Source organism: Athene noctua, chromosome 13, assembly GCF_965140245.1.
Source record: "Athene noctua chromosome 13, bAthNoc1.hap1.1, whole genome shotgun sequence".
NCBI classification, from domain to species: domain Eukaryota; kingdom Metazoa; phylum Chordata; class Aves; order Strigiformes; family Strigidae; genus Athene; species Athene noctua.
This window is the reverse complement of record NC_134049.1, coordinates 20023634-20050947: the sequence shown is the minus strand read 5'-3', so window position 1 is coordinate 20050947 and position 27314 is coordinate 20023634. Positions and strand designations below refer to the sequence as shown.

The 27314-nt window shown below is 39.8% G+C and overlaps 1 protein-coding gene across 1 annotated transcript; it reads right to left on the bottom strand.

Moving 5' to 3' along the window:
• Positions 1 to 19: 19 nt before the first annotated feature.
• On the bottom strand, positions 20 to 26610 carry IREB2 (iron responsive element binding protein 2). The gene is made up of 22 exons (XM_074917113.1): positions 26532 to 26610; positions 25012 to 25101; positions 21649 to 21814; positions 20286 to 20423; positions 18049 to 18270; positions 16317 to 16386; positions 14954 to 15137; positions 14310 to 14449; positions 13363 to 13534; positions 11942 to 12042; positions 11354 to 11470; positions 10034 to 10193; positions 9018 to 9153; positions 8222 to 8306; positions 7459 to 7615; positions 7059 to 7183; positions 6662 to 6766; positions 6244 to 6386; positions 4966 to 5113; positions 4755 to 4877; positions 3914 to 4099; positions 20 to 3280 (listed from the first exon to the last, which is right to left on the bottom strand). Exons 1-22 carry the CDS (start codon positions 26548 to 26550, stop codon positions 3170 to 3172), a joined length of 2898 nt encoding a protein of 965 aa, XP_074773214.1. The 5' UTR covers positions 26551 to 26610; the 3' UTR covers positions 20 to 3169.
• Between the last annotated feature and the right edge of the window lie 704 nt (positions 26611 to 27314).

The following is a 27314-nucleotide window of genomic DNA, read 5'->3' as shown; positions in this document are numbered from 1 at the left end:
GTAGTTGGTGACATATGAGAACTGTGATACAATTTTCTTTATTAAAAATAATTTACAGCATCGGTAACATTTTATGCACAATTGTCATCAACTGAACTTGAGATATCTATACAATACTTAACTGAACTTAAAACTTACACTGTTCTGTTGGCTTTAAACAGTAGACACTGATTTGCAGTTGCTTAAATATGATTAATATACATAGTTTCATATCCTTATACTTAAGGTGTAAAATGTATAAACATCAACACTATCCCAAAGCTGGGAGGGGGAGGGAGGAAGAGGGGCACAAGGAGAGAAAACATTTAGAAAAATTTAAAGAGATTCTTCCCCCAAATCAAAAAGGAGAAGTCTAGGTTAAATACATCTAACACACTGAGTCACTTCTTCAGAAAGGTACATTTCCTCCTATGCTTTAAGATGCTATAAAGAGGTCTAACAGAGCAATGGTTTTGTGTGTGATCACAGCAGTGTCCTGCCGCTGCCAGGAAGCGGATGTCCCTCTTGCCCATCTGAAGCTCCTGGATCCCCACAGCGTGGCCAAAGTCACACGTCGTCCCTCTGCCGCTGGCTGGAAGTGGGCTGTAGGACGTTCCCTGCTGCGCAAGGGACGGGGGCAGGCACATGACCATGGATCATCGGGCAAGTGCTCTCTTCACCGGCAGGCCACTGCCACGGGAGAAGCAGGGGGTGGGGAGATGCGGTGGTGTTCCTCACAGCACCCACCACCCTTAAAGGCAGGAGTCACTCTGCCCAGCTCAAAGATGCTGTTGACTTCAGAGTAATTCGGGCTGGACCTGCTGCAGCAACCATAGCAGGAGCCTCAAGTTGAATAGCAGCTCAAAAGCTGTCTTTCATTGATTTTTAAGACCTAGGAGCACAGCAGAATTAAAAGTAGTTGCTATGGTAACAAAACCCGTCGTGTCTCTTAAGAGATGACGAGCTTTATCGGTGACAACTTGTAGATAAGTCATATCCCTTGAAATTGCACTTAACATCACAGTACTGGTTTACCTTGACACGGCTTGGATCACTGTCTCCGTCTGAAGCACTAGAAGTGGGGGGGGAGACTGTGTTCTGCTCAAGCATTAGCAGTTACAAAAGTTTTAAAGATGCTTGGAGTTGTGGTTTTACTTATCATATGCATGAGGCATCATTATGTGACAGCACTAAATTCCTATTTGCTCCCCAATAATGAATCATGCATTTTCTTGAACTAAATCAAGAATATACCTTTGAGCTGGGAAAAAAAAAATAGTACTAGACACTGTTGTACAGTAAGTAAGATCTGCTCAATAATTCTGGATAAAATTATTAAAAAGTGTACCACAGAACAGAAGCTCATTCAGCAGTCAGTTGAATATAGTATTGAAAAATGCATTGATTTATCACCCATATCAATGGTGGGAGGCACCAGAAGGGTTTTTATATTGACTAAAAGAAAACCACAACAAAACTAGTGAAATATAAAACCAGATCATACAGAATTTCAAACTTCCAAGGACCTTGCCCAATAAAATAAAAAAATGCGTATCAAATTTACACCAGGGAAGTCAAATTAATTTGGCATTTCAACTGCCAAACAATTAGTATATTGTAATGATATAATTATGCCAAGGGGCATTTTTTTTTTTCTTAAAGGAATGTCAGAAGCATACAAGTTAAAGATTTGAACAGTGCACCTGTTAGTTTGCAAGTGTCTGGTTATAAATTGAAAGCACATGTAATATAGCTAATATAGTCCTCTTAAAAGGTTTGAAATATTTAAGACTATGTTTATCAAGAGCAAAAAGCCTTAAAGCAAAATCCTGACAGTTTATAAGCAAGTTACTGCAGTTTTGTTCTCCAAAAGAAATTAATCTCTGTATGAACCGTAAGCGGTATTATGAAGCTTTTCAAGATACAGGAGCACAGAAATAGCATCTTGAAGCTGAAGACTCACTTGCACAGATTAGAGGCTATCAATGCTTAGTTAAGTGGTAAAACAAGCACTCTTGCAGAAACTCTGCATCTTCTGTTAATATTAAATATGGAACAGGGTTTTTACCATCAATGTGCTGACAAGTTTATGGAAGTTGCAATGCGTAAGAGCCGGATTTGTTCAGTATTCTGGGATCTTCAGCAGAGGAATTTGATGGTTGTTTGGAAGAGCTGTAAACTAACAGCATATTAGAAAGCATTAAAAGGCAGGCTAGCTACCTCAGCTATTTAACATTAGACAAGTATGACTTAGCAGACACAGGTCATATTTAAAGCAGAGGAATTTAAACAGTCCTAATAAATGTTTTCAAAGATTTGTAAAGGTTAAAATACTAAGGGGAGGTACTTTGTCTAGTGATATTGCAGACAGTACAGTAAAGACTGATGTCATAAATGACAAACTGCATCATTTGAAGTAGATATGCCAAACTTCAACTGAAGGACACTGGAGCTTGCCAAAAAGCTTGGGTGCTACACTTCACCTGCATGAACAAAATAATTGTGAGCATTTTTTAAAACGCAGAGATGTTTCCCATACTTCTTAGCACACAGTATTTCATAACGTGAGCAGTTTTAAATTTGGATCCAGATGAAATATAACCCCCATGATAAAGTTAAGAAAGTCATGATCTGCTATACAGGACACCATGGGCCTCACGTGGACTGCCTTCTGTTCAGCCCATAACCCAAAGAACAAGAAATTCAAAACTGAACATCTGTTTTAAGCTCTGAATGCAAAAAAAAAAATAATTCTGTTTGTCCTTTAACATTCCATACCATCTGCTGCCCTTAAACCAACAAACAGCAGTACACAGATTTACAGGTGCAAAAACCGAGCGAAAACAACTGTGGAAAATCTTCTTACATAATAATCTTCAGCACAATCCATGTCAGATTTCGGATAGTTTATTTACAAAATGGTCTGATAAAACATCCCCTCCATACTTACAGCTCTCTGCCACAATACACATGTTGATTTTAGCAATGTTTAATAGCACCATTAGAATATTATTTAAAATCAGGAAGGATCTTGTTGCAGTTACAATGATTCACAATCTTTTACATCCATGGACGAAGTAACTTTGAGCACACTAGGACTGTTTGCAGTTCCACAGTACAGATTCCTGGGTTCACACAAGGCATTTTCAGAATTACCAGTTATGCAAGATACCCATAGAGTCAGTAGCTACTATAAGAATCTTCGAGCCACAAAGTTTAGACTTCCACCATATTTGTATAAAGTTATCTCCATATCGTTTTCAAACAAGGCAATCACGCTGAATACTTTTCCAGTGCTTGTCTTCAAAAGAAAAAAAAAAAGAGAGACCAATTAAGAGTTTTGCTTCCACTTCCCCTTGCTTATTCTCAGTTAACATTCTAACCTCAAGTTTCGTTGAACACAAGCAAGTTTAACCCGCTTATCTGCTATGGCAGATCCGAGACACCGCTGGGAACGGAATGAAGGCTTATTTTACTGCACAGTCCAGCTCTAGCTGGGAGCATGCTACCTACCTATTGATAACAAAGAAAGAGCCATTTCCCTAAGATGGCACAAAGTGTGTTCTTAGGGGCACATGGTTCCTTTACATAGAACAGAAAGCTGAAGCCTCCAAGTCACACCCTTGTCTTTAACAGAGCCTGAAGAGACACAACTCAAATTCTACCCTAGTACAGTGCCCATGAGAGGGAAAACAATGCCCAAAAGAACAATCAAGAATTTCAGGCTGCATAATAAGTTACATAAAAAGAACAATTCTATATGTACTTTGGGAAACTTCAATAGCCATGACAAACTTTAAGACTGTAAGCTTACTTTCAAAGAGAATTAAGTTTTGGGTTTTTCCTGCTTTCGATCATCAGGTTTAACTTTCTTTCTGTGCTTTCAATCGTCAGCACATTCAATAGAGGAATTTAACAAAAATTGCAAAGATACCTTAATATCCAAAGTCATTCCGGGTGACAGCTCTGGAGGAAACAATATAGAAAATTGTTCTCTGCCAGTGAGACCCAAAGCACTTGGATTTTCACCAGGAAGAAACTGAAGTGGAGCTATGCCAATTCCAATCAACTGACTTCTATGAACCTTCTCATAGCTTTCGGCTAGGACAGCTTTAACACCCTGCAACAAGACAAGTTTGTATTTCAGTACAGTAGTCAAAGTGAAATGCAAAAATAAACTTCAACTACATAAATGTCAAAAACCTTGCAATTCAAACTGAAGAGTAAAGAGAGTACTTTGTAAGAGTCTTGGTAAGTAAGCAGGTAACATCTTTTAGCTTTACAGCTAGTTGAAAGCAAATAAGCCAGAGCAGGCCCACAGAGTATAAAATGGAGTCTTCTAACAGGCAGTGACCATGCTGTAGTTAGCAGGCAGAAAATCCCAGACTGAGTGTAGCTGCTTCCATTACTCCACATGAATAAATGGCTGACTCAGAATATGTTCTGAGTATTAATGAAAATTAGTCTCCAACAGCTAGATATCTAATACCCCACAGAGACCAGAGGTCAGCACTAGGTTAAGTTCTAATTTATCTCACAGTCTGGATCTGAGATGGTAAAGTACATAATTGGGAAATTCAGATTTATCCTGACTAGTGATTCTCTTCTATGAAGATTCTAGCAAAGAAATTATTGAGAAGTCTTTGAAAACAAAATGTGGCATTATATTCAAGACTAAGTTTCTAAACACACTGATGCCCAAAACTAAACAATGTTTTCAGGCATTTGCAGAAAGAACAAGAACACAACCCCAAAACCAAACAAAGTAGCAGTACCAGTAAAAAAGGCCCTTTTGCAGCCCAGTCTCTTGAGCTACCCAGTCCATACTTCTTTCCTGCAAGAATAATTACAGGTGTGCCTTCTCTCTGGTACAGTTCTGCTGCTTCAAACACATCTAGCTGTGGAATAACAAAGTGAAATAGTTTGAGCAAGTTCTAAATCTGCATCACCACTGCAGAGTAGCTATGCAAACAAATGTATTCTTACTGTTTGTCCTGATGGAAAGTGAATTGTTTTAGGAGCTGGTTTTCCTATGAACTTATTCAGAAGCTTGATATTTGCAAAGGTACCTCTTGTCATCACAGCATCATTACCTCTTCGAGCTCCGTAAGAGTTGAATTCACGAGGTGTAAGTCTAGAATAAAAGCAGTATTTAAAAGGGAATCAGTTATTTTTAAATTATCTGGTTTAAAACGGTATTATGATTTTTATAGTAATTACTGCAGCATCTCTAAGTTTCCACTGCAAGATGTAAAGAACTATTCAACATAATTATTATAAATCATGAACAAAATGTGTATATCATTGCTAGATTATTCATAAGAAAAGTTGCAGTTTTAAATTAATTTTCTATGACTTTTATAATAAGTGCTATGAACATTACAGCACTTCATTATGGAGAGACTGTTCTAGGAAACAAGCCTGTTCACTAATCCTCTTACCTCTACCAATGTACTTATTAACAAGTATTGTCCCAAAATGAGAGCTTTTCTCATAAATCAAACCACCATCCTGGGATGAAAGGCCTGTTAATTCCTTCTTTCTCATAATACTACTCATTCAGACCAAATAGTTCGAAAGAATAGTCCACACCACAGGCTGTTTTATCATGCTTCACTGACACTGTAACAACAATAGACCTTTGCAGTATAATGCAACAATACCATTTCCAAACTCTTCAGCAGAGGTGTGACACTGCATAGCTCAGCATTGTATAGTGCTCTGTGTCTTTTCAGAATTTCAGAGGTGAAAGACACCCACTAACTGCTGCAGGATGTTGACTGATGCAGAGGTAAGTCAGAGCACTAATCCCATAAAAAAAAAAAAAAGTAGCCCAGTTTTATAAAACTACGTATGTTTCTGATGTGTTCTGTGCATCTGTCTGACTGTTCTTGAAGCCAGTGACAGCGACTACCCTCACCAGTCACCTGCTTTGTAAATCAGCGAATTATTTGTGCTTTGGCATGCATTTGGCAGCAGATGTTACTGTAACAACAGCTATGAGAATGAGTTCTTTTAAGAGTTTGTCTCAGCTGTTTGTTGTAACCTTAGACAGAGACTGAAAGAAAGATGATTGCTGGGACTGCAAGACAGGTAATTACTTAGAAACACCAGTTGCTGTGTTATCCACGTATATAATCCACGAATGATCTCCACTTTATGCAGGCAGGTATTTATAAAGGAAAGCAACAGTGCTGATCAATTATTTGGCAAGTGAAGCAGTCCTCTGATACAATTAAAGCTGTTTAATATGAAAATCCTTACCCTTTGTTAGTCAGATACTTAGCAGCAGCACTACTCCTTGCAATGCTTCCAGCAGGGGATATGTGATCTGTTGTTACAGAATCTCCCAAATAGAGCAAGACATGGGCATTTTCAATTGGTTGTGGTGAAACCGGTTCTTTGGCCTAAGAGGGAGGGGTCAGGGAGGGAACAAAACCAACAACAAAAAGTAAGAAACACCTTTTTCTTCCAAGACCCTTAGACATAAACCACATCTGCAACATACAAAGCCACACTGATGTACAGGCTCCCCTCATTCCAGACATACAAACAGTATTCAAGACTGAGAAATACTAGTGATAATCAAATTTGTTCCTTAAACATTGAAGTTTTAATGGAATAGCTGTTCCTTTATTTAAATGCAACACATATAATCGGGTGCACAGATCCATGTACTTACAAGTTTATCAAAAAAGGAAGGACATCTAATATAAGTAGATTTTAAATCCCAGGGAAATAAAGTTGACTCAGGTGCTTCCAGTAAATTCCATCGTTTGTTTCCTTTCTACAAGAAAAAATTTTAACCAAAAAGAACAGAGAAATTGGTTTATGATCGGCTTACATTCTGAAACCAAAGACTTACTGGCAATTTTCTTTTTAATTTTTATTACATACTACAAGTTACCTCATTGGATATTACTTAAGAACCGCTATTTAATACAAGTATCCATCTCAGTTAAGTCCTCCTTGACAGTAATGGAAATAACTTATAAGTCAATCACATTCAACTGGAAGATACTATAAAGCTAAAATAAAATGCAATATTTAAGTTAGATAGAACAAAAGACCATTCTTACCTCCATTTTTTCTTTCAATTCCTTAAACATGGATGATATCACACACTCTTCCTCCACTGTGTGAAGTTCTTTTCGGGTGGGCCAAATATCTCGTAAGTAAATACTTTTGCCATTAAAGCCAGTGCCTGAGGAACATTTTAAACAGAATAGTAATTTTGAAGAATAACATATTGCACTTTATATTAGAATATAAATGTGTAAATATTCAGGTCTTCACAGATGGTACCAGATATGCAAAGAATTTAATCAGTTAAGTGGATGCTTTGCTTTAGCTACAAGCAACACCAAATATGACTGGTTTCTCTTCAAATATACTGGTTTTATATACTGAAACGCACATGAAGAAACTCTTCTATGTATGCATTAGATGCAGAAATAGAAGATGTAAGGAATTACTTACCCAAAGGCTCAGTTTCGAAGTCTATTCTAACAGTGCCTGCAATAGCATAAGCAACTACTAGCGGTGGTGAAGCAAGGTAGTTGGCACGGACACAGTCACAGAGACGTCCTTCAAAGTTCTTTGTTCCAGACAATACTCCACAGGCAATTATATCACCCTGAAAGGCAGACCCATATATATTTTTCTAGGACTCTGTGGTACTTCAACAGCTTGTGCTATTTTTCGTTGACTAAGTCAGATGTGCTTTTAGCATTCTACTTCAAATATTTATTCTAACAAACACTTCGATTTAAAGGCATTTTGCTCTCCCCCACTACCCTTCCTCCTTCTCCTTTTCACTCTTGACCCTCTGATGTATTCTCCAGTCACTTCAGTGAACTCCTGTCTTATTTCTTTTATTTTATTTCTGCTTCACAGGAGAAAAATGCTGCAGCTGTTTAGACACTGCTGGTTAAAATCACTCAAGCACAACGGCTCTTTAAAGCACTCCTCTTATTCAGGAAACAATCTACATGTTGCCTCCTCCATAAGATTAGATTCTATGTAGTTATCTTGTAATTTATATCTGTATGCTACTAATACTATTACATTTATTTTATGTAGCAATAAATTACCACAGTTTCCCTCTGACATGCACGTATGCAAAAATGTCACACAAAGTCCAAACCAACAATAAAGCATATTTTGCACAGATTACTGTATTTCTTGATGGCTAACTAGGTGAGAACTGTATTTCTGTATTGCACAAGCTGTAGAGCTTTACCTGTTTTATTGCATTCCTGATGGCTTCTGGCAAGGGGGCAGTGTTTCCAACACAGGTTGAACACCCATAACCAACAACCTCAAACCTACATTGGAAAAAACCAATCAAGTAACACATTAAATTATTACAAGCAATTTGTTAGCAAACAGCTTTTCCTTTTATTAGCTATGAGGACTTTTTCCTTTGGCAATTAGACTTTTTAGAAAATGAACAGCAGACACTACATCTCACTGATGTAAGCAGGAAGATACAAGCTAACATTTGTGTAATTGATCAAAGTAGAGTCAAATAAAGTATTTCAAGATGGTGTTAGTTCTATACATAATGGCAAAGCAAAGGTGGTAATATCCCTCACAGAGCACAACTGGGCACTGTTACAAAATTATGAACATAATCTAGTTGTTATTGCTACGAAGCAATCAAAAGCATGCTAAACAACCCACGACAGCAGCAATGTTAAGAAAAGACTAACACAGATTGTCCTGGTAAATTTACATCCCACTTCCACTTTTAAAATATATAAACAAGTGCATCCTGTCCTGTAAGACACTTACAGTTAAGCAGATAGCTACTGAAAAAACAGAGCTCAGATAAGGCAGAGATCTACACATATTAAGTTGTAAGGTGAGAATAAAATGGAGTAGAACAACTTATGTCACTTTAAATACTTGCTGACTATCTAGTAAATTAAGAATTAGCCAGCCTAAAATGAACAGCAACCATGTTTATCAACTTGTATAAAACCCCTGCCTACTATTTTCCTAAAATGCCAAGTGAATTAGGAGTCACAACTTACCCAAGCTTACTGAGGTACGGTAATACTCCACTTGAACTGAGGTAATGTGTAACCATTCCACTGCCTGGTGATAAACTTGTTCTTATGTAGGGCTTAACTGCTAGGCCAGCTTCAACAGCTTTCTTGGCCAAGAGTCCTACCAAAAAAAAAAAAAGAAAAGAAAAGAAAAAAAGAGAGAGACATCTTATGTTTTGCATATCCCTCAAAAGAACATCTGTACAATGCTACCTTAGTTAAATTAAGAATTAAAAGGAAAACGAGGAGACCTTCAGTTTATTAAGTTAATAAAGCCGCTACTCGCCTGAAGTTTCTTAAATCATAACAATACTATTCAGGTTTTTGTTCCCATTCCTATAAAGTAGATGGCCATTTTCTTCTCTGTAAGAAAAAAAAACTCATTCCCATTTTCTAGCTGACGATGCAAATCTATTTATTCTTCTTCTGATACAGGCCACAGCCCCAAAGGGAAGCTTGCCTTGGCCACAGAGGACCTCAAAAGAGGACAGCAAGGTCTGACAGAGGATTAGCTGTTCTGGGAAAGCTGTGTGCAGCTTGGGAAGGTACAGCACACACTCCTTAACTGGCCACTAAAGCACCCAACAGTTGTTCAGCTATATGGATTTTCTTTCCAGATTTTGCAGCTAACCATAGTTCAAGCTACCATCATCCAGGCTGGAGTCAAAGCTAAAGCCCACCTCCTGCATCAACTGTGTCACTATGTGCATCCATCTGAAGAGAGCCCTAAAACTAGTTACCTGTTGAAATGCTACCAAATGCAAGTATTTTGTAATTACTGTCATAAATACTGTTTTATGACACAGACTTTGTGATTGTATTATTGAAAAGTAACTTTCATTATATAATCTCCAGAACATATAACAAGTTTAAGGCTAAAAGCTTAGAGTTTCAAACCTTTAGGTCAAGTCATTATAGAGAACTATAAAGGTGAGGGTCAAGGCTGTGTCAGCATGGGAACACCATTAAGATCAAGTTAGTTGTCACTAGTCACAACATACCTGCAGCAAGCATGACAGATGGATTACAATTATTTGTACAGCTGATTACTGCAGCAATGACAATGCAGCCATGAGAGAGCTTGTATTCATTTCCTTCATACTGAACAGGTACAACGTCATTCTGTTTCTCAGCTGCAATCTGAAACCCTTTAACACCAGACTAGATGACAAAAACACATTAGCAGTTATTATAGTACAGAAAGTATGACATCACAGCAAGAGCAAGTGAATCCTCATTTTAAAATACTCAGCTATCCCATTAGGAACTCTTAAACAGATTTTAAAAGCAGTCCTCAGTTTGAGCCTCTCTCCATGTATACAGTGGTCTCATCCTTCTTTCTTCATAACCGCTTTAACTTTGCACCAGTTATGAACAAATGCCAGTCAAACGATGGCTGATCTCACACTCCTTTCCTGCTATACATGAAAGAACAACCCCTTACAAGTACATGTCTGATTCTGTACAATACTTGTTTCCGAATTAGAAGCATACCCAAGAATTTAATTGGAAGATAACTAAAAGCAGACTATGTCAATTAACATTTCACACCCTCCAGCTCTTCAGCACTCTGTCATCCTCCAGAGGTGCTTTTCAACCTCAGCCAATCTGTGATCCATGATTGCCCTCTCCAGCACAACCGATCATTCTGTATTAAACACCTCCTTACAAGCCACAAATGCTAAAACCAACAGAAAGAATTTTTACAGTGTCTGTGTATGTTTCTAATACTGCTGCTGGTCTTCAACTTTAATGATAAACACTAAAAATGAAGATGCATTCCTGTATTAGCTGCATTCTTAGATACCTATGCATATTCCTAACCAAAATCATCACCCTCAGAGTAAAACCATTTCCTCTATGAAGTCAAGTTAAGCAAATGATTTTTGCTTGCAGCTAAGAACCCAGAACACTAATTAGCTGCAAATCTTGAAAGTCTTTCTGCATCTCCTTTAAGATACGATGAGTTTTCTTTTCTTATGGTAATTCTGTTTTGGAAATCAGTTAAATACAGCTGTGTAAAAAACCTCGGAAAATGAGAAAACGTTTCCCAAGTTTACACTATTTATTACTTCAAGTTTTTCCCCCCCGAGCAATCTAAACTGGGAATTTAAGGATTTTTGGAAGCTCATGCTGCTAACACACCTATGATTTACTAGCTACCCTCAGGACACTTGTCAAGCAAGAAAAGAGTATCACTGAATAAACTGTTTATATAGTAATAAGGAGGGCTCAGCAGGTATGCAAGGAATAAGTAACATAAGATTTATTCACATAGATTATAGGAAGTACCTTCTGAAGAGTACATCAGTCATACAAACCTTTTCATTTAAGCAGGCTTGGAAGTCACTTTTCATGTTATTAACAGCCACTCTGTCTTGGGACCTCTTCGGGCCACTGACATATGGAATTATAGAACTTAGACTAATTTGCACTACCTAAAAAAAAAATAAACAGAGAAAAAGCATGCATTATCGATCCCAGCCCAACATTACATTGAATATACTCTTGAGATATCCAGGACCTATTTTGTTTAAAACTTGAATGTTCGAGACATTAAAAACTCTGGGCTTCCGTTTTCAAAACTGCCCACTGTAAGAGGCTGTTCATCTTACTCAAAGCGTTTTATTATTATCCCTAACTTTTCTCCCATCCATAAGAATTACCAGATCACTCAGAAGCAGCAGGAATTCAGGATCTGTTAGCTGACAAGAACATTATCATACTTCCCTTCTTTCCCCCATGCCCTCTACATTTTGCAAACATACTCAGCTTCTCAAAGTTGTGAGTTAATAAATGCAACTTTTATTGAAGCAATGAAAATTACAGCGGGAGACAAAATTTTTAAATCAGTAGTAGTTATTTATTATGAGAATCAAACACACAGAAACAAGTCATTTCAAGCATACCTGGGAATACTCAGGTTCTCTGGAAGAACTCTCATCATTTCTAAATAACTTCACAGCTTTAAGATATGCTTCCATGACCTCAAGCTTGGCCTTGTCAAAACCTTAGGAAGGTTATTTCAAACGTGAGAAAAGTGACATTAAAAGAATAAATAAAAACACACCGTTCTCAGAAATTAAGACTGTTTTAAGCATATCACCTAAATTACTTTGTTTCAAGGCACACCACTTCCATACATCAACCTCCAGGAGCTATTCAAGAATGATACATGAATTAAAATACTTTTTTCTTTTAAATTGGCTTAACTTTCCTTCTTATATCAAGGAACAAAAGCAGCTGTTCCAACACTAGCAGCTGTAACTCTAATTGAATTTACAGATTTGTCCCTGAAGTCCATAAAGCTTCCCTCTGTTAAGATTTACTTGCTTAATACAGATCATGTGCTTAGTTGATAATAGCCAGTATTGCTGGCTACTGTTAGAAAATGTTTCATTTGCTCTGCATTGACCAGACAAACCATGTTTTTATTAAATGACAAATGTTAAACTCATATTTAAAACTGACCGATTTCAGTTTCAGAAGGGCTTACTAATGTGAATGAGCTTTTTTTGATATGTTACCCAGTGACTTTCTCTATTTGCAGTAGCTTGATAAGGAACTGACATCCTTCTAGCTTAGCTTGAAATTAATGCTCTTCAAAGGAAAAAAAATCTTAGTAAAAAATCAGAAACATGTTGTGGTTTGTTTTGCAGTTTCTCTTATTTCTAGTAATCACTTTAGATTTTGAAGGGAATCTACAGGCGATTAAAGGATTTATTTCATATCAACAAGACTTGTATTCCATATACTTTTCAAAATGTAAGTGAGAATTTTCTTAATACTTTTCTTTTAAATGTTTACATAGGCCTTCAAAAACAAGGACACTGGATGTTGAAAAATAACATGACATTAGTAAATCAGATATTAGACAAATGAACCAGACTGGATGCAAACTTCAGGTGCAAGTCAGCTACCCACATGCCAGTGTTGTGCATACAGGAACTACCACCTCGCTTAAATACATGGAATACACGGAGACAAAAGAGGCCACAAGAAAACATCCATGCCAATAAAGCAGGTAAATAACTCTGACCCAAATGCCACATACTAAGCATCACACAAAACTAGCCAACAGTAAATACATATGGTACAATTTTTGTGGTAGGTATTACTCAGATGCATGAGATTCTACAGGATAAAAGTTGTAGCCAAGTATATCTCATGACACAGCCTGTTACTCTGCAGGAGAATTTTATACATTAAAACCACAGCAGAACTCTGCAGAAAACCACTCTTTAAGAACTATGGAGTTTAAGCAAAAAAATGTATTGCCACATAGCTAAAACACTATTACAATGAATTACTATTTTAATTTCATCATTACCTGTATGCTTTAAGTGCTTCAGTGTCACATTATCAACAGGGAAAAAGCTCAGAATAGCACCATATTCAGGACACATATTTGCTATTGTGGTTCGGTCTGCTACAGACAGCTGGGAAACTCCACTCCCAAAAAACTCAACAAATTTTCCAGCAACATCAGCTTGCTTAAGATGCTGTTTAAAAGAACACACAACAAGGTGTTATGGTAAGAGGTACAATGCAAGCAATGTTTGTTGCAACAATTCGGAATCTGCAAGTCATAAACATTTAAAACAGCCCCCCTAACATACTGCGTTCTAAAAATCTACACTGGAAATTGGCAGAATAAAAACACACCTCCATCTGCAACAGAGTTCTTCACATTTCCTAGTCAGGAACAGATACAACACTTCTTGAGGCATCATGCCAGAAAGAAGAATGTATTTTCAAAGCCATCGCAGCTCTTCAGTGCTTTGATGCTAGCTCTTCCCCTGCTACTACAACAGTGACAGTTTGTGCCACCCTGGCAAAACCCTGTGTTCAGAAAATATCTTCTTGAGTTTTACCAGCTTACAACCACAGATAGAACTTGTGGAATTCAGAACAAAAAGGGTATCCAGAAAAAGTTTCTGAGCTAAAGAAGCCTACATGCTGCCAGCAGGAAAAAAAATTAAAATGGGGATTCTCTCCCCTGCCCCCAGCCCTGCACACATACTTTTAATTATCTTTCAGTGAAAGAAGGCCTGTAAATAAACCTCTAGGGAGGGAAGAGAAAAAAACCCACTACTTTGGAGGACCATTAAATAAAGGACCATTAAATAAAAATGGTTTGAAATTATTTGTATCTTTCTGCACTGCCATGATTAAAAGTACAGTAAAAATAGTCCCAGCATTTAATTCAGTTCTCAAACATCACTGGTAGAACTTGCAACAAACTTTGCTTTATTTGCAAAGACATCAAACTCTTACCTTTGTGATGCTCACAACAATATCTATGGATGTGGCAAGGGGGCTGGCTGTGCCTGTCAGTTCACACCCAACCACCTCAGGCAAGGTGAGAGTCACTGGCATCCCCAGCATCACTGCTTCTGTTTCAATCCCCCCAACACCTGCAAGAACAGTATTAGGTTGCTTTTCATCAGCTTAAGTAACTGACACTAAATATATTGAGATCCTAAAATCTAATAAAACCCTTTCTATTACGCCTAAAGATTACAGCAAGAAACGTAAAAGTCCTCTGTTAAATATTTGTACATGAAAAATAAAATCAAGCAAGACTACTGCTGACGTTACACTTTAGTCAACCAAGAAGTATTTCATACCTGAAATTGGCTTTCCAAGAGAAAAGAAACCTTCAGACGGATTTTACACTGCGTTACAAACATCACTTATTTGAGTACCAATTGGGTTTTGGCTATTTTCTCTTTAAATTACAAAAAGCAGTTTCTCAATGGAAAGAAATGTTAGCTGAGATTAGATAAAACCAGTCTAAAGAATAATTCAAGACAGTTTGTTACGCTTGAGATAGAAATATCCAGTGGGAAGAAAGTATTTCTCAGTAAGGTTTTAGTATGCCTTTTGAAGTGCTATCAAGTTATTCTTAGCATACTTACCCCAGCCCAAGATACCCAAGCCATTTACCATGGTTGTATGAGAATCTGTGCCAACCACGCTATCTGGATAGAGGAAATCTTTAACTTCAAACACAACTCTTGACAAATATTCCAAGTTCACTTGGTGCGCCATTCCAGTCTCGGGTGGAATTACAGAAATATTCTTGAAAACCTTGGAACTCCACTGTAATTTTTCCAAAATGAGGAAAAAAAGAAGAGTTGCATTTTTAAAAAGGTATATTCAATTCCTAGAACATAACTGAAAAGACACAACTAACATACAATAAAACACTACTTGCTATTTATGCGAGTGGATTTTGCTCATCTGTCAGAGGTACATGATCCCCTTGGATTCTACACATTCTTAATCATCAAAATCATTCATTCAGTTCCTGTTGAAGGCTGAATCAATAATTCATACCTACCTTTCAAAAGCAGGGCTGCATAAATCTCTTGCCTTCCAGTTCACACAACTGATCTGAAGCACAGCTAACACTAGTATTTAGAAACAGAACCTAATCACTTCTATTTACAGCAGAATTTAGTTTAGGTTATACACTCCTGGATGAGACTGAAGATGCAATTTAGAGAAGTGTCTTGCTACATGCAAACTCAGGATGCTAAAATTTAAAAAAGCTGACGTGGAAACTTGTAACAAGATTCAACCTGGATGTTTCCCTCCTTAATAATGTAAAAGCTAATCTGCAACTTTAAGAAACCTCCTAGTCTACCTATATGGAAAGATTTTTAGATCTCTGCATTGGATTCCTAAACCATGTTAAACTGGTGGATGAGGATCAAATAGCAACGTTGCAGATCCCTGGCTAACAACAAAGCCGCCGATGTTCATCACACAAGACTTCAATTAAAAACAAGGTTAGCAGCACTGCTGCCTAGTTTGAGAGCAGCAATGCCTCAATATGGGCTTCTGGTCAACACTTCCAACTTCAGTAAGGTTTGTAAGAGAAGCATGGATAAATAATGAACCTTTTAACCAGAAACTCACTGCAACCTAAGACACTGAGCTCATTAAAAAGCCTAATGCTTCATAAATACCTACTTTGTCCATGCCCTTCACACTGACAAGAACCAAATCAGTATAAACTTTAAGTGAGAATTACAAAAAATTATATCCCCTTTAAGTGACACTTAGATTTCAAACTTCCACTGCCTAACAATTTTTAGATTCAAAGTCACAAACCGTGTTATTAGCCAATTTTCAGTTCCCGTATTAAATTCAGATTTGAGAGTCTGACATTTCCAAATGATTACATTTCATTTATCATCTAAAAACACTGGTAGACAAAAGGAGCAAGCTCTTAAAACAACCAAAACACAACACAAGCTTCACACAGAGACATACCTTAAAAAATTGAAGCCTCTCTCTATTTCTGCCAAATTCCATCTCTTGATTTTTCAATACTGTCTCAGGCCTAGGAAGATACCAAGATACAAGCACTGTCATAATTTATTTCTAATTACAGAAGAACAAGTTATTTTTGCTTGTTCGATGAAAGACTCATTTAAGCCTGCAGCACTATTTGAAGTGGGTATTAGAACAAAGGTAATTCCTTCCTTGCAGCAAGCTTTCTGTAAACAGTGATAAAAAACTGATTTCATCTGTGCTGCTCTTGAGAACATGTTTATTCTAGGTACAGTTTGCCTAAAGCATTTGATCTCAAAAATACTAATTTTAAGAGCTCTATTCCAAGCATGTACTGCAATCCACAGCTTTTTTTCGGTAATCAGTAGTCTTACACAGGTTGCACACCTCAAAATTCAATAAAGAACAAAGATGTTCACTAGTTCACATAAAAACACTCTGTGTTCAATACTAGCCCTTTAGCAACTCAGTAGAACATCAGGGCAACTGTAACTATTGTCCATTTCTGTATTTTTTGCCTCCAAGCCACCATTTTTTTCTTCAGAAGTACTCATCAGTACAGTCTCATAAAATGAACCACCTTTTCTTAGCAAGTGTTATTTATCAAGATACTGATACTCATTATAAAGGAGTAATACACAATTTAAGAGGAACAACCTCTGCTTTGAGAAGGCGGACAAAGAAGGGAGCACACTTGCTTTGTACCAGGAAGTCCTCAGTTTTCTAGACGTGTATTTTACACCACGACCCTTCCCTTTCTTCTCTGTAGTGCCAGAAGGTTAGCAGCTACACTGCTTTGCAAAGCCCGGAGGGACAGTCATCATTCACACTGCAGCTTAATAAATACCACTGCTGTTTTGCTACCAGAAACATCAATATTGCTGAAAACATAACTAATTCTGCATTCCTACACCTGTACTGAGCAGGAATATTTGCATATCTATAAAAAATTAACAAGACCATCAGCATCGTATCACTGTGGGATACATATCTGATCAGCTTTTAAATTCTACACCTGTCTGGCACAGGAAAATAGGGAACTGAACAGATCAGACAAAAGAGGTGGCAGCTGAAAGAGGAGGATGATTGCATGTAATTGTCATAGATGGAATGGTACGCAATGATCTGTTCATAATATTGAAAATCTGGAAGAGGCAGATAGATGAAGTTCCCATGGGCCATTACATACAGGCAGGATATTCATTGAATTTTGACTCCGTGACAGATGGACTGTGATTCTGCAGAAGCTGGGGGATGATGGATAGGGTAGTTCTTAGTTCATCTTTAAGAGCCAGAGACTTTTGAAAAGTTCTCACAGAAAAACTGAAATTTACTTTTAGAAATAAGTCAATGCTTCACTGATTTATTCATTGAGGTTTACTTTGTAACAAACAGAGGACTACTCTTATGCTTTGTCGTCCTTGTAAAGGGAAGTCTCTAAATTTCATTTTAAAAAATCACAGCCGTGAGTCACAGTTGGCCATCTGCACTGTGTTTAGTAAAGCCCTTCTTGTAAAAATAAAGATTTGTTGTAGACTAATTCAGATCTGCTATATCAGACCACCTTCTAGATGCTGAAGCCTGTCTGTGGCACATGTGAAGATGAGTACAGAAGGCTGTCTGGAAAAAAGGTAGCATAACTGTAAACTGTCATAGGCAGTGTTTAACAACAAAGAAGGGTAAAACAATTCAAAAAAGGAAGCTTTCATACTCAGGCACCGGCTGCAGATGGAAAGGACAGAGGATAGGTGTGTTCTCAATCTGCGCAGAAAATTGTCCTGAGTGGCGACCCGAATCTCCAGCGCTACACGGCCCCTTGCAGCCAGTTTGCCCCCTACAAGGCAGCTTCCGAGGCTGTGCCTTGAGTGGAGAAAGCTTTGCCATCGGCTTCTGCGGATCACCACCTCCAGGGTTTGGAGCATTCTGTATTGCACTGTAACGTTAAATAGAAGATTAATTTAGACATTAGGAATTTTGCCTTTTTTGTTTTTTGCAATCCCTTCAACAGATTATAAAATATTGTCTGAAAAAAAAAGTTATTTTACTACAACCTTGTTGCAAAGTACACTACCACTGGAAAAGCTTAGTTAAGTAATGTAGCGTGGTAATAAGTGAACAGAACTGGAGTGTCTGAAAGATTAACATCACATAAACAACTTCTTTTATTTGTTCACAACAGACCAGAATCTTTATAAACAACATTGCAAAGGCTAAACACGGGGTTTTGAACTTGGAAAGTGTGGGTAGAGCCTCATATAAGTGGCAGACCTACCGAACATGTTTATTTAAGACAGTGCTGCACATGTTCTGTGAGATTCCAAAGAAGAATGATTACAGACAAAGCTTTCTCAAGGAAAGAAACACAACTTTATTACTTAATTGGGCTTTTTATACAAATTCTCAAAGGCTCAGATAAATTTTATACACTATTAAAGTCAGAAGACATAGAAGTTATGGGTTTTCTTTAAAAAAATAAAGTCCATATAGCATGCTACTCTCTATTTGTACAACATTCAGTCTTCACATGACAGCAAAGAAAGCTTGTTGTAAAAAATGAATGATTTTTTACCTCGCAATATTTACCAAATCATGAATTTGTAACTAAAGCCACTGCTTTCTTCTGCTTCAGTAACAGAGAAAGATACTTAGTTATCGAATTACAGGATATTCCATGGCCTCAGAGAATACCTTGTCTAAATCCCAACTTAGTCCAGAAGCCTCTCATCAGCAGGAGATGGAAGCTATATAAAAGCAGCACAAACCATCCCATAGCAAAGGGTTTCTTATCATAGGCCAGCAGCTGCTGAGAACCTGTAATCTTTCCAAAAGTGAAACTACAGAAGCTGGATTTATCATTATAAAGCAGCATGCTGAGACCTCTTGCCAACACTTGGTCTTTCTGATAATTTTAGGCTAGCCTAATTGCAGTCAAATCAGCTGTCCCTCCAGACACAAGAATGGACAGACCACAAAAGAGAAAACAAAGCACATGCAACACAAGAAATCATTTGTAGCTTCTGACTCTTCACCCTTCTACTACTAACCAAACAAACCCTGTATGTATTTGGAATGTCTACAGAAACGACTCACACCCATGTCCATTTGACCACAGGCTTCTTCCTCCATGAACTTTTAAAATTCCCAAAGAGCTTGAAAAATTTACACAATTCTGCATGAGTCTGAAAGGCTGCATGATGGAGGGGGCAGGGGAGAAGGTGGAAGGGAGCTACATTATTTTCCGTTTACTTCAGCAAACACCAAATAAAACGTGTGGTTTTCCTCTTCTGTGGTATTATATTTCTAGCAAAAGGCAGCCCCAGGCTGTTTTCATCACATTATTGCCTCCCAGAAAAGGGGAGCCATGCTGCTAGTTTTCCAGTCCCAATACTTTTCCAGACTCCTAGAAGTACACTTCTCTGCAAATATATGCAACTTTTTTCAATCTGTTGTAAAATCCAGGCCCATAAAAAAAAAATCAGTTGTAAGCTATGGGCTGAAATGACAGTCTTTCAATACGTCCAGTAGGATTACAAGCTGTTTCTCTGGACCTGTGACAAAGCAGTCACATTTTAAAAAAAAAAAAAAAAAAAAGGGGGTTGTTTAACAGTAAAAACAGGGCAAAGTAAAATTACAAACTCCCTCTGCCTCATTCTGTTTAAGACATACTATTTTCTAGTAACCAAGACAGACCCAGTTATTTCTGCAATCTCTTACGCAGAATTTGGGTTGTCAGTCAGCTTCATCTATAACCCCTCACAGTCATTCTTTCTCTCCTTCAAGAATTATTCTATCCATTTTTATCCAGCCCTCTTTCAGATACCATCAGGTCTAATTTCAGGGATCCACACATGACAAATCATTTGATGGGACAGTACCAAGACCAGAGTGAATCCATACTTCAGTGTCAGACAAAAACGTATGGCTCATCAAAAAAGCAAGTTACATTACCATTTGCTGAAATCAATCTGCAGAGAATGGTCAACAGTGAGATCAGTTGGGCAGGCAGGATTGACTTTCACAGGATCTCCTCCAGCACTCCTCACAGCTTCCCTCATGGCAGCAAAATCCACCATTGCTGGAATTCCACTAACAGACAGAAAAACAAAATAGTACAGCAACATGGGACATCAGCTCACAAAAATATACAAACTTCTTTTTAATCTTATTTAACTCTAGATCTACCTAAGCTCTGTTTCAGGTAACAAGCCTCTACTATTCTATTGTCTACATTTTAAAGATCTTGAAACATTTTCAGAAGTTAATGGAGTTGGTACTCATTCACAACAGCATGTTTGAAGATAACATACCAAACAAAAATATGGAAACATCTCAAACACAACAGTTACATTTCTCTTTTGTCTTGCTATGCTTCTGAACTGTGATGGTACTTTACTACCAAATCACTTTTTAGGTTATTAACTTTACAATAGAACCTTGCTATGCAAGCAATGCTGGTGTTTTACATTTGAACATCTTCACATGTATTATTACTCTTCTTGTAGAGCCAGCCATTTCTGAGGCAAGCAATAGCTTGCTTTAAATAGTTTGTTGAACAGCAACAAGAATATTTTTGTAAAAGGCTATTACATAGATAACTGAAGTACAAAACTGAGAGGAGGACAGTTTACGTTATATTTATATAACACAGTACTATACAAATCTTCCTGACTCTGCTTGGTAAGCAGAAGTGACCTCATTTTTATTAATATCACAATTCCTCTTTTTAATTATCTCACTTCTTAATAGATATATATTTAATGAGTCAGCAAAACCGCTTAAATTTAATATTTGCCAATTGGTGAAGGGCTGCCCTTTTAGCTATTCCATATAGATCACAGAGAAAGTTAAGATCTTAAGAGACTTCTTTTTAAATATATGTATTATTCATAGATACAATTGTATTACATATACTTGTGGAGTAAGCAGTATTTAATCTTTGGTTATCTCAAGCAAGAATTCCATGTATTTCAGTGAACTGCCAACCACCTGGCTACAGCCAAAATGTCAGCACTTGCATGCATGTTTTGGCTCTTATCCTGTGAAGTGTTCCTTGTAGGCCTGCAGCTTCAGCCTCAACAACTTGCAGCAAAACCAGGGCACCCTACGAAGAACTCCTATCCTTGCACCACATGGAATTACCATGAGGAATCTGCTGGATAGCAGAAGCAGTGCACAGGTTTCTTTTCCAAGAAAGATATACTTCAGTATCAAAAAACTGGGTGCTATTTACTTTTAAGACAGAGAATTGTACATACAACTCTGAGTTTACACAGATTACTTCAGTGGTTTTGGCGTGCACATACACACTTACGTAAAGTCTTGAAGAACAACTCTGGCAGGACAGAAGGGCACTTCAACATTATTCTGTTTTGTTTTCCAGTCTAAGATGTTCATAGCGTCTGTTTCTTTCACTAAGAAGCCATCGCAGTTACGGATACTGGATTCAAACAACACTCGTATGGAATAAGGCAGAGTATCTAGGGTAAAGCAAAGTTACTGACTTAATTAGTGCAACACCTCCAGGTTACACAGGTTTGTTTTTTTTAAAAATGACAATCTCCCATTTCTAAAGAATTCCCCTTTGCTAGTAACTGGCAGGATGAGGGCTACAGCAGCCGCCTTCTCCAGCTGCCTTTGGGATTGTTCTCCATTACACAATATGGAACAGTGAGTTGCATAACATACACATGGCAGAAGATGAGTTATCCTAGGGGATCTAAATGGAAGACACCCATGGCTGGGCCGCTCTGTGTTAAGACAGGGACACTTGAGAAGGTAAGGTATGCTATGCTGGCAGGAGAGGTGCAAGCAATCTAGAGCTGGGATTACTGATCCGAGTTGGTGAAAAGCAGTAACAATTCAAATACCCCAAAATATTTTTTAACTGTAAATGTGACCTTTTTATTACTTGAAACATCAAGCCAAAAGCATCCAACGCCAGAATATTTTTTTAAAATTGCGATATGAAGACCAGAAACTATTCTGCCATGTGCCCTAAAATTAAATACATTTAATAAAATATAAACAAGAATGACATTTCACTAAATACAACTTTAGTTAGTTCGTTACCAGTCTGGATTAAGGTATTGACCAGAAGCAGCTTTGTGGCACAAAAATGAGAATGAAAAAAGTGGGAGGAGAAAAAAGCAGCAGATGTCACTATTCACTGCAAGCAGACAAAAAAAGTCGACTAATTCACATTTCTCCCCAGATCCCATTATTTTCAGCACCACTCAAGCAGGCAAATGACTGAGAACAGTGACACATATAAAAAAGTTAGGTGGAGGAAGAGAGTGAAACAAGTAATTTCAGGCTTTAACAAAAGTTAGATTTGGTGGTCTCAACCTGATCCAGTGGTTTGTCTACAAACTATTAATATAGGATTTGCTGACTCTATTCTCATTGTGTGTGTCTCAGATATTATCCATTGTTGTCTAATTAGCCAAGTCACTCGATGTAGGAATGTCATGAAAACCATGTCTAATTAGCTGTAATGGCACCACTTACTTAAAAGCCAAGTTACAAAAAGGAAATTGTTTTGCCTTTTCTTGGATTACAAGTAATACACAGCACATCCTTATAGCAAAACCTAACTGCCCAATGGGCTGCTCAGCAGCGATCAGCTATGGAGAAGCAACTGCTCTCTATCAAGCACTGGCAAGCTCCTGTCTGCAATACTGTGTATAGTTTTGGGCCTCCCAGGATACAGGAGATCATGAAATGAGACCACATCCAACAAAGGGCCTGCTAAGATAGTTGTGGGCCTGCTGTACCAGACACACAGGAGCAGCTGGGAGACCTGGGTTTGCTCACCCTGAGAAGAGCTAAGGGAGTTAACTGTAGTCATCCACAACCTAATAGGAACTGCAGAGAAGGTGAGGCTTGACTTCTCAGAAGTGCACAGTGAAAGGACAAAAAAGTCACAAGGTGCAGGAAGGGACACTGTGATTGGATACAAGGAACAGGAAGTTCATGGGGAGGGTGGTTAAGCACAGGATCCAGTGAGGTGGTGGAATCTCCATCCTCACAGGTTTGCAGAGCTCAGTTGAGAAAGGCTCTCCAAGTCAGCACTAGTCCCAGCAACAGGCTAGACTAGATCTCCAGACACCCTCTCTGCCCTAAATCATCCTGAGCTCTTTCTAGCTTCTATTTTCCCCATAACTGAAAACTAAAATACTAGAAAATCAGATTCAACCTAGCATATTGGCAAATAAGTCAATTTAAATTAATCAGATTACTAATGTAAATGTTAGCAGGCACTTATTGTCAGTTTATAGTCAGAAGCCCCAAGGCAGAGGGCAAACAGGAAAACCCCAAAATTAATGTCCCAGCAACACATGCAATAAGCAATTCAGATGCTGGATTTGCTATCAGCGCTGTCCCACACTGTATCTAAATTGTATTTAATATCTCGCCAATATATAGTGCATATGAAGCTTCCAGTCTGTGTACAGAAGTTTCTATCTAGTCTATTTAGACTCCTCCAAGTATCGTCAGGAATATCTGCTGCTGCTCCAAGTGTTATGGCACACCTTAGCAGAAAGCAGTATTTTTATGTTATTTTAGTTTATATTTCTACTGCTGTCACAGGGCTTTTCAAAAAATGCTATAGAACTGACTGGGTTTATTACTACCACACTACTGCTTCTTCCTGGACAAAGCCACAAACAGAAACATTCTACCTCCTTCTTACAGGCTTATCTGAAAGATTAACTTCATTACTACAAGTAGTAGAAATTTGCAAGAGCACACAGCCATTGCACAAAAGTTTCAGCAGCCCTTGTGCACTAGCTTCCCTCTCTCTTCCCTTGAAGCAACAGGGAAGTAATTACTGCTGTCAAATATGGGTTTAAAGTGAAATATTCACTGGTAATTTTTTAGTTAAGAAACACAACACATTCTGTGAATACAAGAGAGTAATTCAGACCTTGCAAAACTGAAAAAAAAAAAAACCAGAAATACCTTTAATATGTACCTCAGCTAAGTATTTTAGGAGTTTAACATGAAAGCAAAGAAAAAATAAAGTATATTTTGATTATCTACCAGAGTAAAGCCTATTCTAGCTGACACTGATCTATAGCTCTCTCCATCTGCATGTATTCCTCTCCCCCATCACATGGACACACACTTTTTATTTTTCAAAAGGCACCCAGACACAAAGACCCAGTAAAAGTCTTTTTGGCATGCACCACTTTGTGTTATATTACATACTAATGACATGCTGAGATTAAGCAATTGTATGAATACCACAAAACCTTATCTTTCCGCAGCAATTGCAGCAGAAGCTATGTTCCAGTAAACACACAATTACCCACTATCTGAAGTTGCTGGTAAGGTGAAAGTAGAACACCAAGAAGCAGTACAAAGTTATAGTAAAAACTGTATTTATTTTTTAAATACTACACAGGAGTTCTCTGTCACTTCATTTTTCCCAGAAATTATGCTGAAAACACCAGCAACACCTATACTTTCTTCCTTACCGAAAAAAAGCTACACGAAGTATTACCCTCTTCAGCTTCATAGAGCAGTAACAGACTGGAAAATGACAAGCTTCCAAATACACCTATTATGAATTCACAATATACAACTGCATCTCCCAACATCTTACAGAGTAAGAGGTGCATGTTTACTGCTGGTACCATCCTAATTACAAACAACTAAAAAGTATCATTACCATACTTGGCGCCTCCAAGCTTTGAGACATTGTAGAACTTCTTTTGTGGATAGTTTCCTAATGCTTCAATTACGGGCTGGTAAGGGCTTCCTGCGGGAAAAAAACCCAAAAAAAGTTACAGCCATAAAAGAATGGAAGGTTTGAGCACTGATAGAGGACTCTTAAGAACAGCTTTCTATTTCTGATTTTACCAAAAAGAATGTTCCTTTGGACTGTAAGTAAATCACAATATGGAAATTTTCCTAAATGGATTGAGACACCGAATGATGAAGATAGGTGACTAAAATGAATTTTAAAAGTATCCGTAATACTGGGTATATACAGGTCATGCAAGTAATCAGCACAGGCACACGCCTGAATACGTTTGACCTTTATTGTCTCAGTTTACCATCTACAGAACAGGATAAATGCACCTCACTAACTCAGATAAGAGATACAGGTTTTAATGTAGAAGAAAACATAAAGCATTAAGTACCAGACTAATGACAAACAAACAAGAGACAAAAATAAGCCTCATAACAGCAATTAGGTGGAGAGAATAAATAACTTAAGAAGAGAAGTAATGGTTCACAAAAAGAACGTTTTAATTCAATTGCTAGCAAACTAAAGGGACAGTGCCAATGATATACTCCCTCAGGCCTAAAGAACTTCTTATAGCAAGAGTTTAAGGAAATAAAATCTAGATTACAAACAGTGGGGAAAATGGTGTTAGATCTGCCATCACTGAGCTGCTCCTGGGAGCACAAATACCAAACACTGGGTCTGCTGCAGAACTCTTACCCTTTGTTTGCTTTGATCTTAAAACACCACAGTTACACTTTCATTACAAAGCAAATACATCATCATCAACAGCTAACAAAAACTGCGTCACTGGAACATCCAAACAATTAGGATGAACCCCCAAATTAAGCCGAGTACCGCTTAGGCCGCAGCCCTACGAGCAACAGATCCTTTACGGGCACCACATCCCTCGCTGGCCGCAGCGTCTGCAGCGGAAGGCACCCAAGGAGGAACAAAACAGGTCGTCAGGAATAACGGGAGGCCCGGCGGGACGGGCTTACACCCGCGGCCAGGCGCCCCGGGCAGCCGCGGCGAGCCCCGAAGCCGGCCCCACCGCTGCCGAGAACAAAGCGCCTCCCGGGGAAGGGGGGGGGGGGCAGCCGCCGCCGGGGGCGGTAACGGGCCCGTGCGGGGGGCGGCGGGTGCCCCAGAGCCGCGGGGGGGCCGCCCGCTCCCGCCCGCGGCAGGCGCAGGACAGCGCTCCCGCACAAAGCGCCGCCGACGGTCGCGCAGCGGCAGCGGGAGGACGAGGCCAGCGAGGCACGGGACGCGAACCGCTCCGCCCCGCCTCACGCCGCCGGGGGCCGCGGTCGGCCCGGGCCGGCCCCGCTCCGCCGCCGGCCGGTGCAGGGGAGGACGAGGCAACGGGCGAGGCCGCGGGGGTCCCGCCAGGTGCGGTAACGGCGGCCCCCGAGGCCAGAGGCGGCCCCGCGAGCGGCGGCGGGCCCGCTCCCACTGACCTGGCCTGACAGGGTCCATCGCCGGCGACCATATTAGCTCCGCGGGGAGGGGAGCGGGGGGCCGGGGGAGCGGGCCCGGGCGGGGCAGCCCCAGCTCTCGCGAGATCACGCGCGGCGCCCCGCCCCCGTGAGCCGTCTCGCGAGAGGCGGCGCCGCGCGGCGCGGGGAGCGGGAGGGAGGGGCCGCCGCGGGGAAGCGGCCGGCTCGCGCGGGGTGGGCGGGGCCGGGGGCAGCGGGGGCGGAGCGTCCCGCCGGGGGCGGAGCGTCTCGCCGAGGCTGCCTGCGCGAGCGTGGCCGCGGGCACCGCCCATTGGCTGCCGCTCCGGGTGCGTGCGTCACCACGTGGTGCGGCTGCGGCTCGCGCGGCGGGGCGGGGCGGGGCGGGGCGGGGCGGGGCGTGGCCGCAGCGGCCGCCGCCGGGGGTCCCCGTGCCCGCGGGCTTCGCCGGCTCGGCCCCGCAGACCGCAGGCCGGTGGGGGCCCGCTGGGGCCCGGGCCATGGTGCCCCGCGTCAGCCGCCGTGGCCTCTTCCCTGCTTGCGCGACCCCCTCCCTCCTCCCTCCCTCCCGCCCGCCCGAGCCGGGGCGCGCTGCAGCCCTGCTGAGGGCCTTCCCCACAAGTTACTAGCTGCAGTTCGCCGTGTTCTCGCCTTCCTGCTGCTAAGCAAACCTCTCCCGGGGCAGAGCACTAAAATCCCCCAGGAGCAGATTCCTGATGCAGAGCATTAACGTTACCCCAGCCCGCATGAGTGGAAAGATGTGTTGTCATTCCCTCACACAACCAG

Excerpts from the sequence above, each read along its gene's own strand:
- IREB2 (XM_074917113.1), bottom strand. Across the intron at positions 5,114-6,243 it reads AAGTATCTGACTAACAAAGG|ACTTACACCTCGTGAATTCA; the intron begins GTAAGGATTTTC and ends CTTTTATTCTAG. Across the intron at positions 4,100-4,754 it reads CAAAAGGGCCTTTTTTACTG|GGTGTTAAAGCTGTCCTAGC; the intron begins GTACTGCTACTT and ends GTCTTGTTGCAG.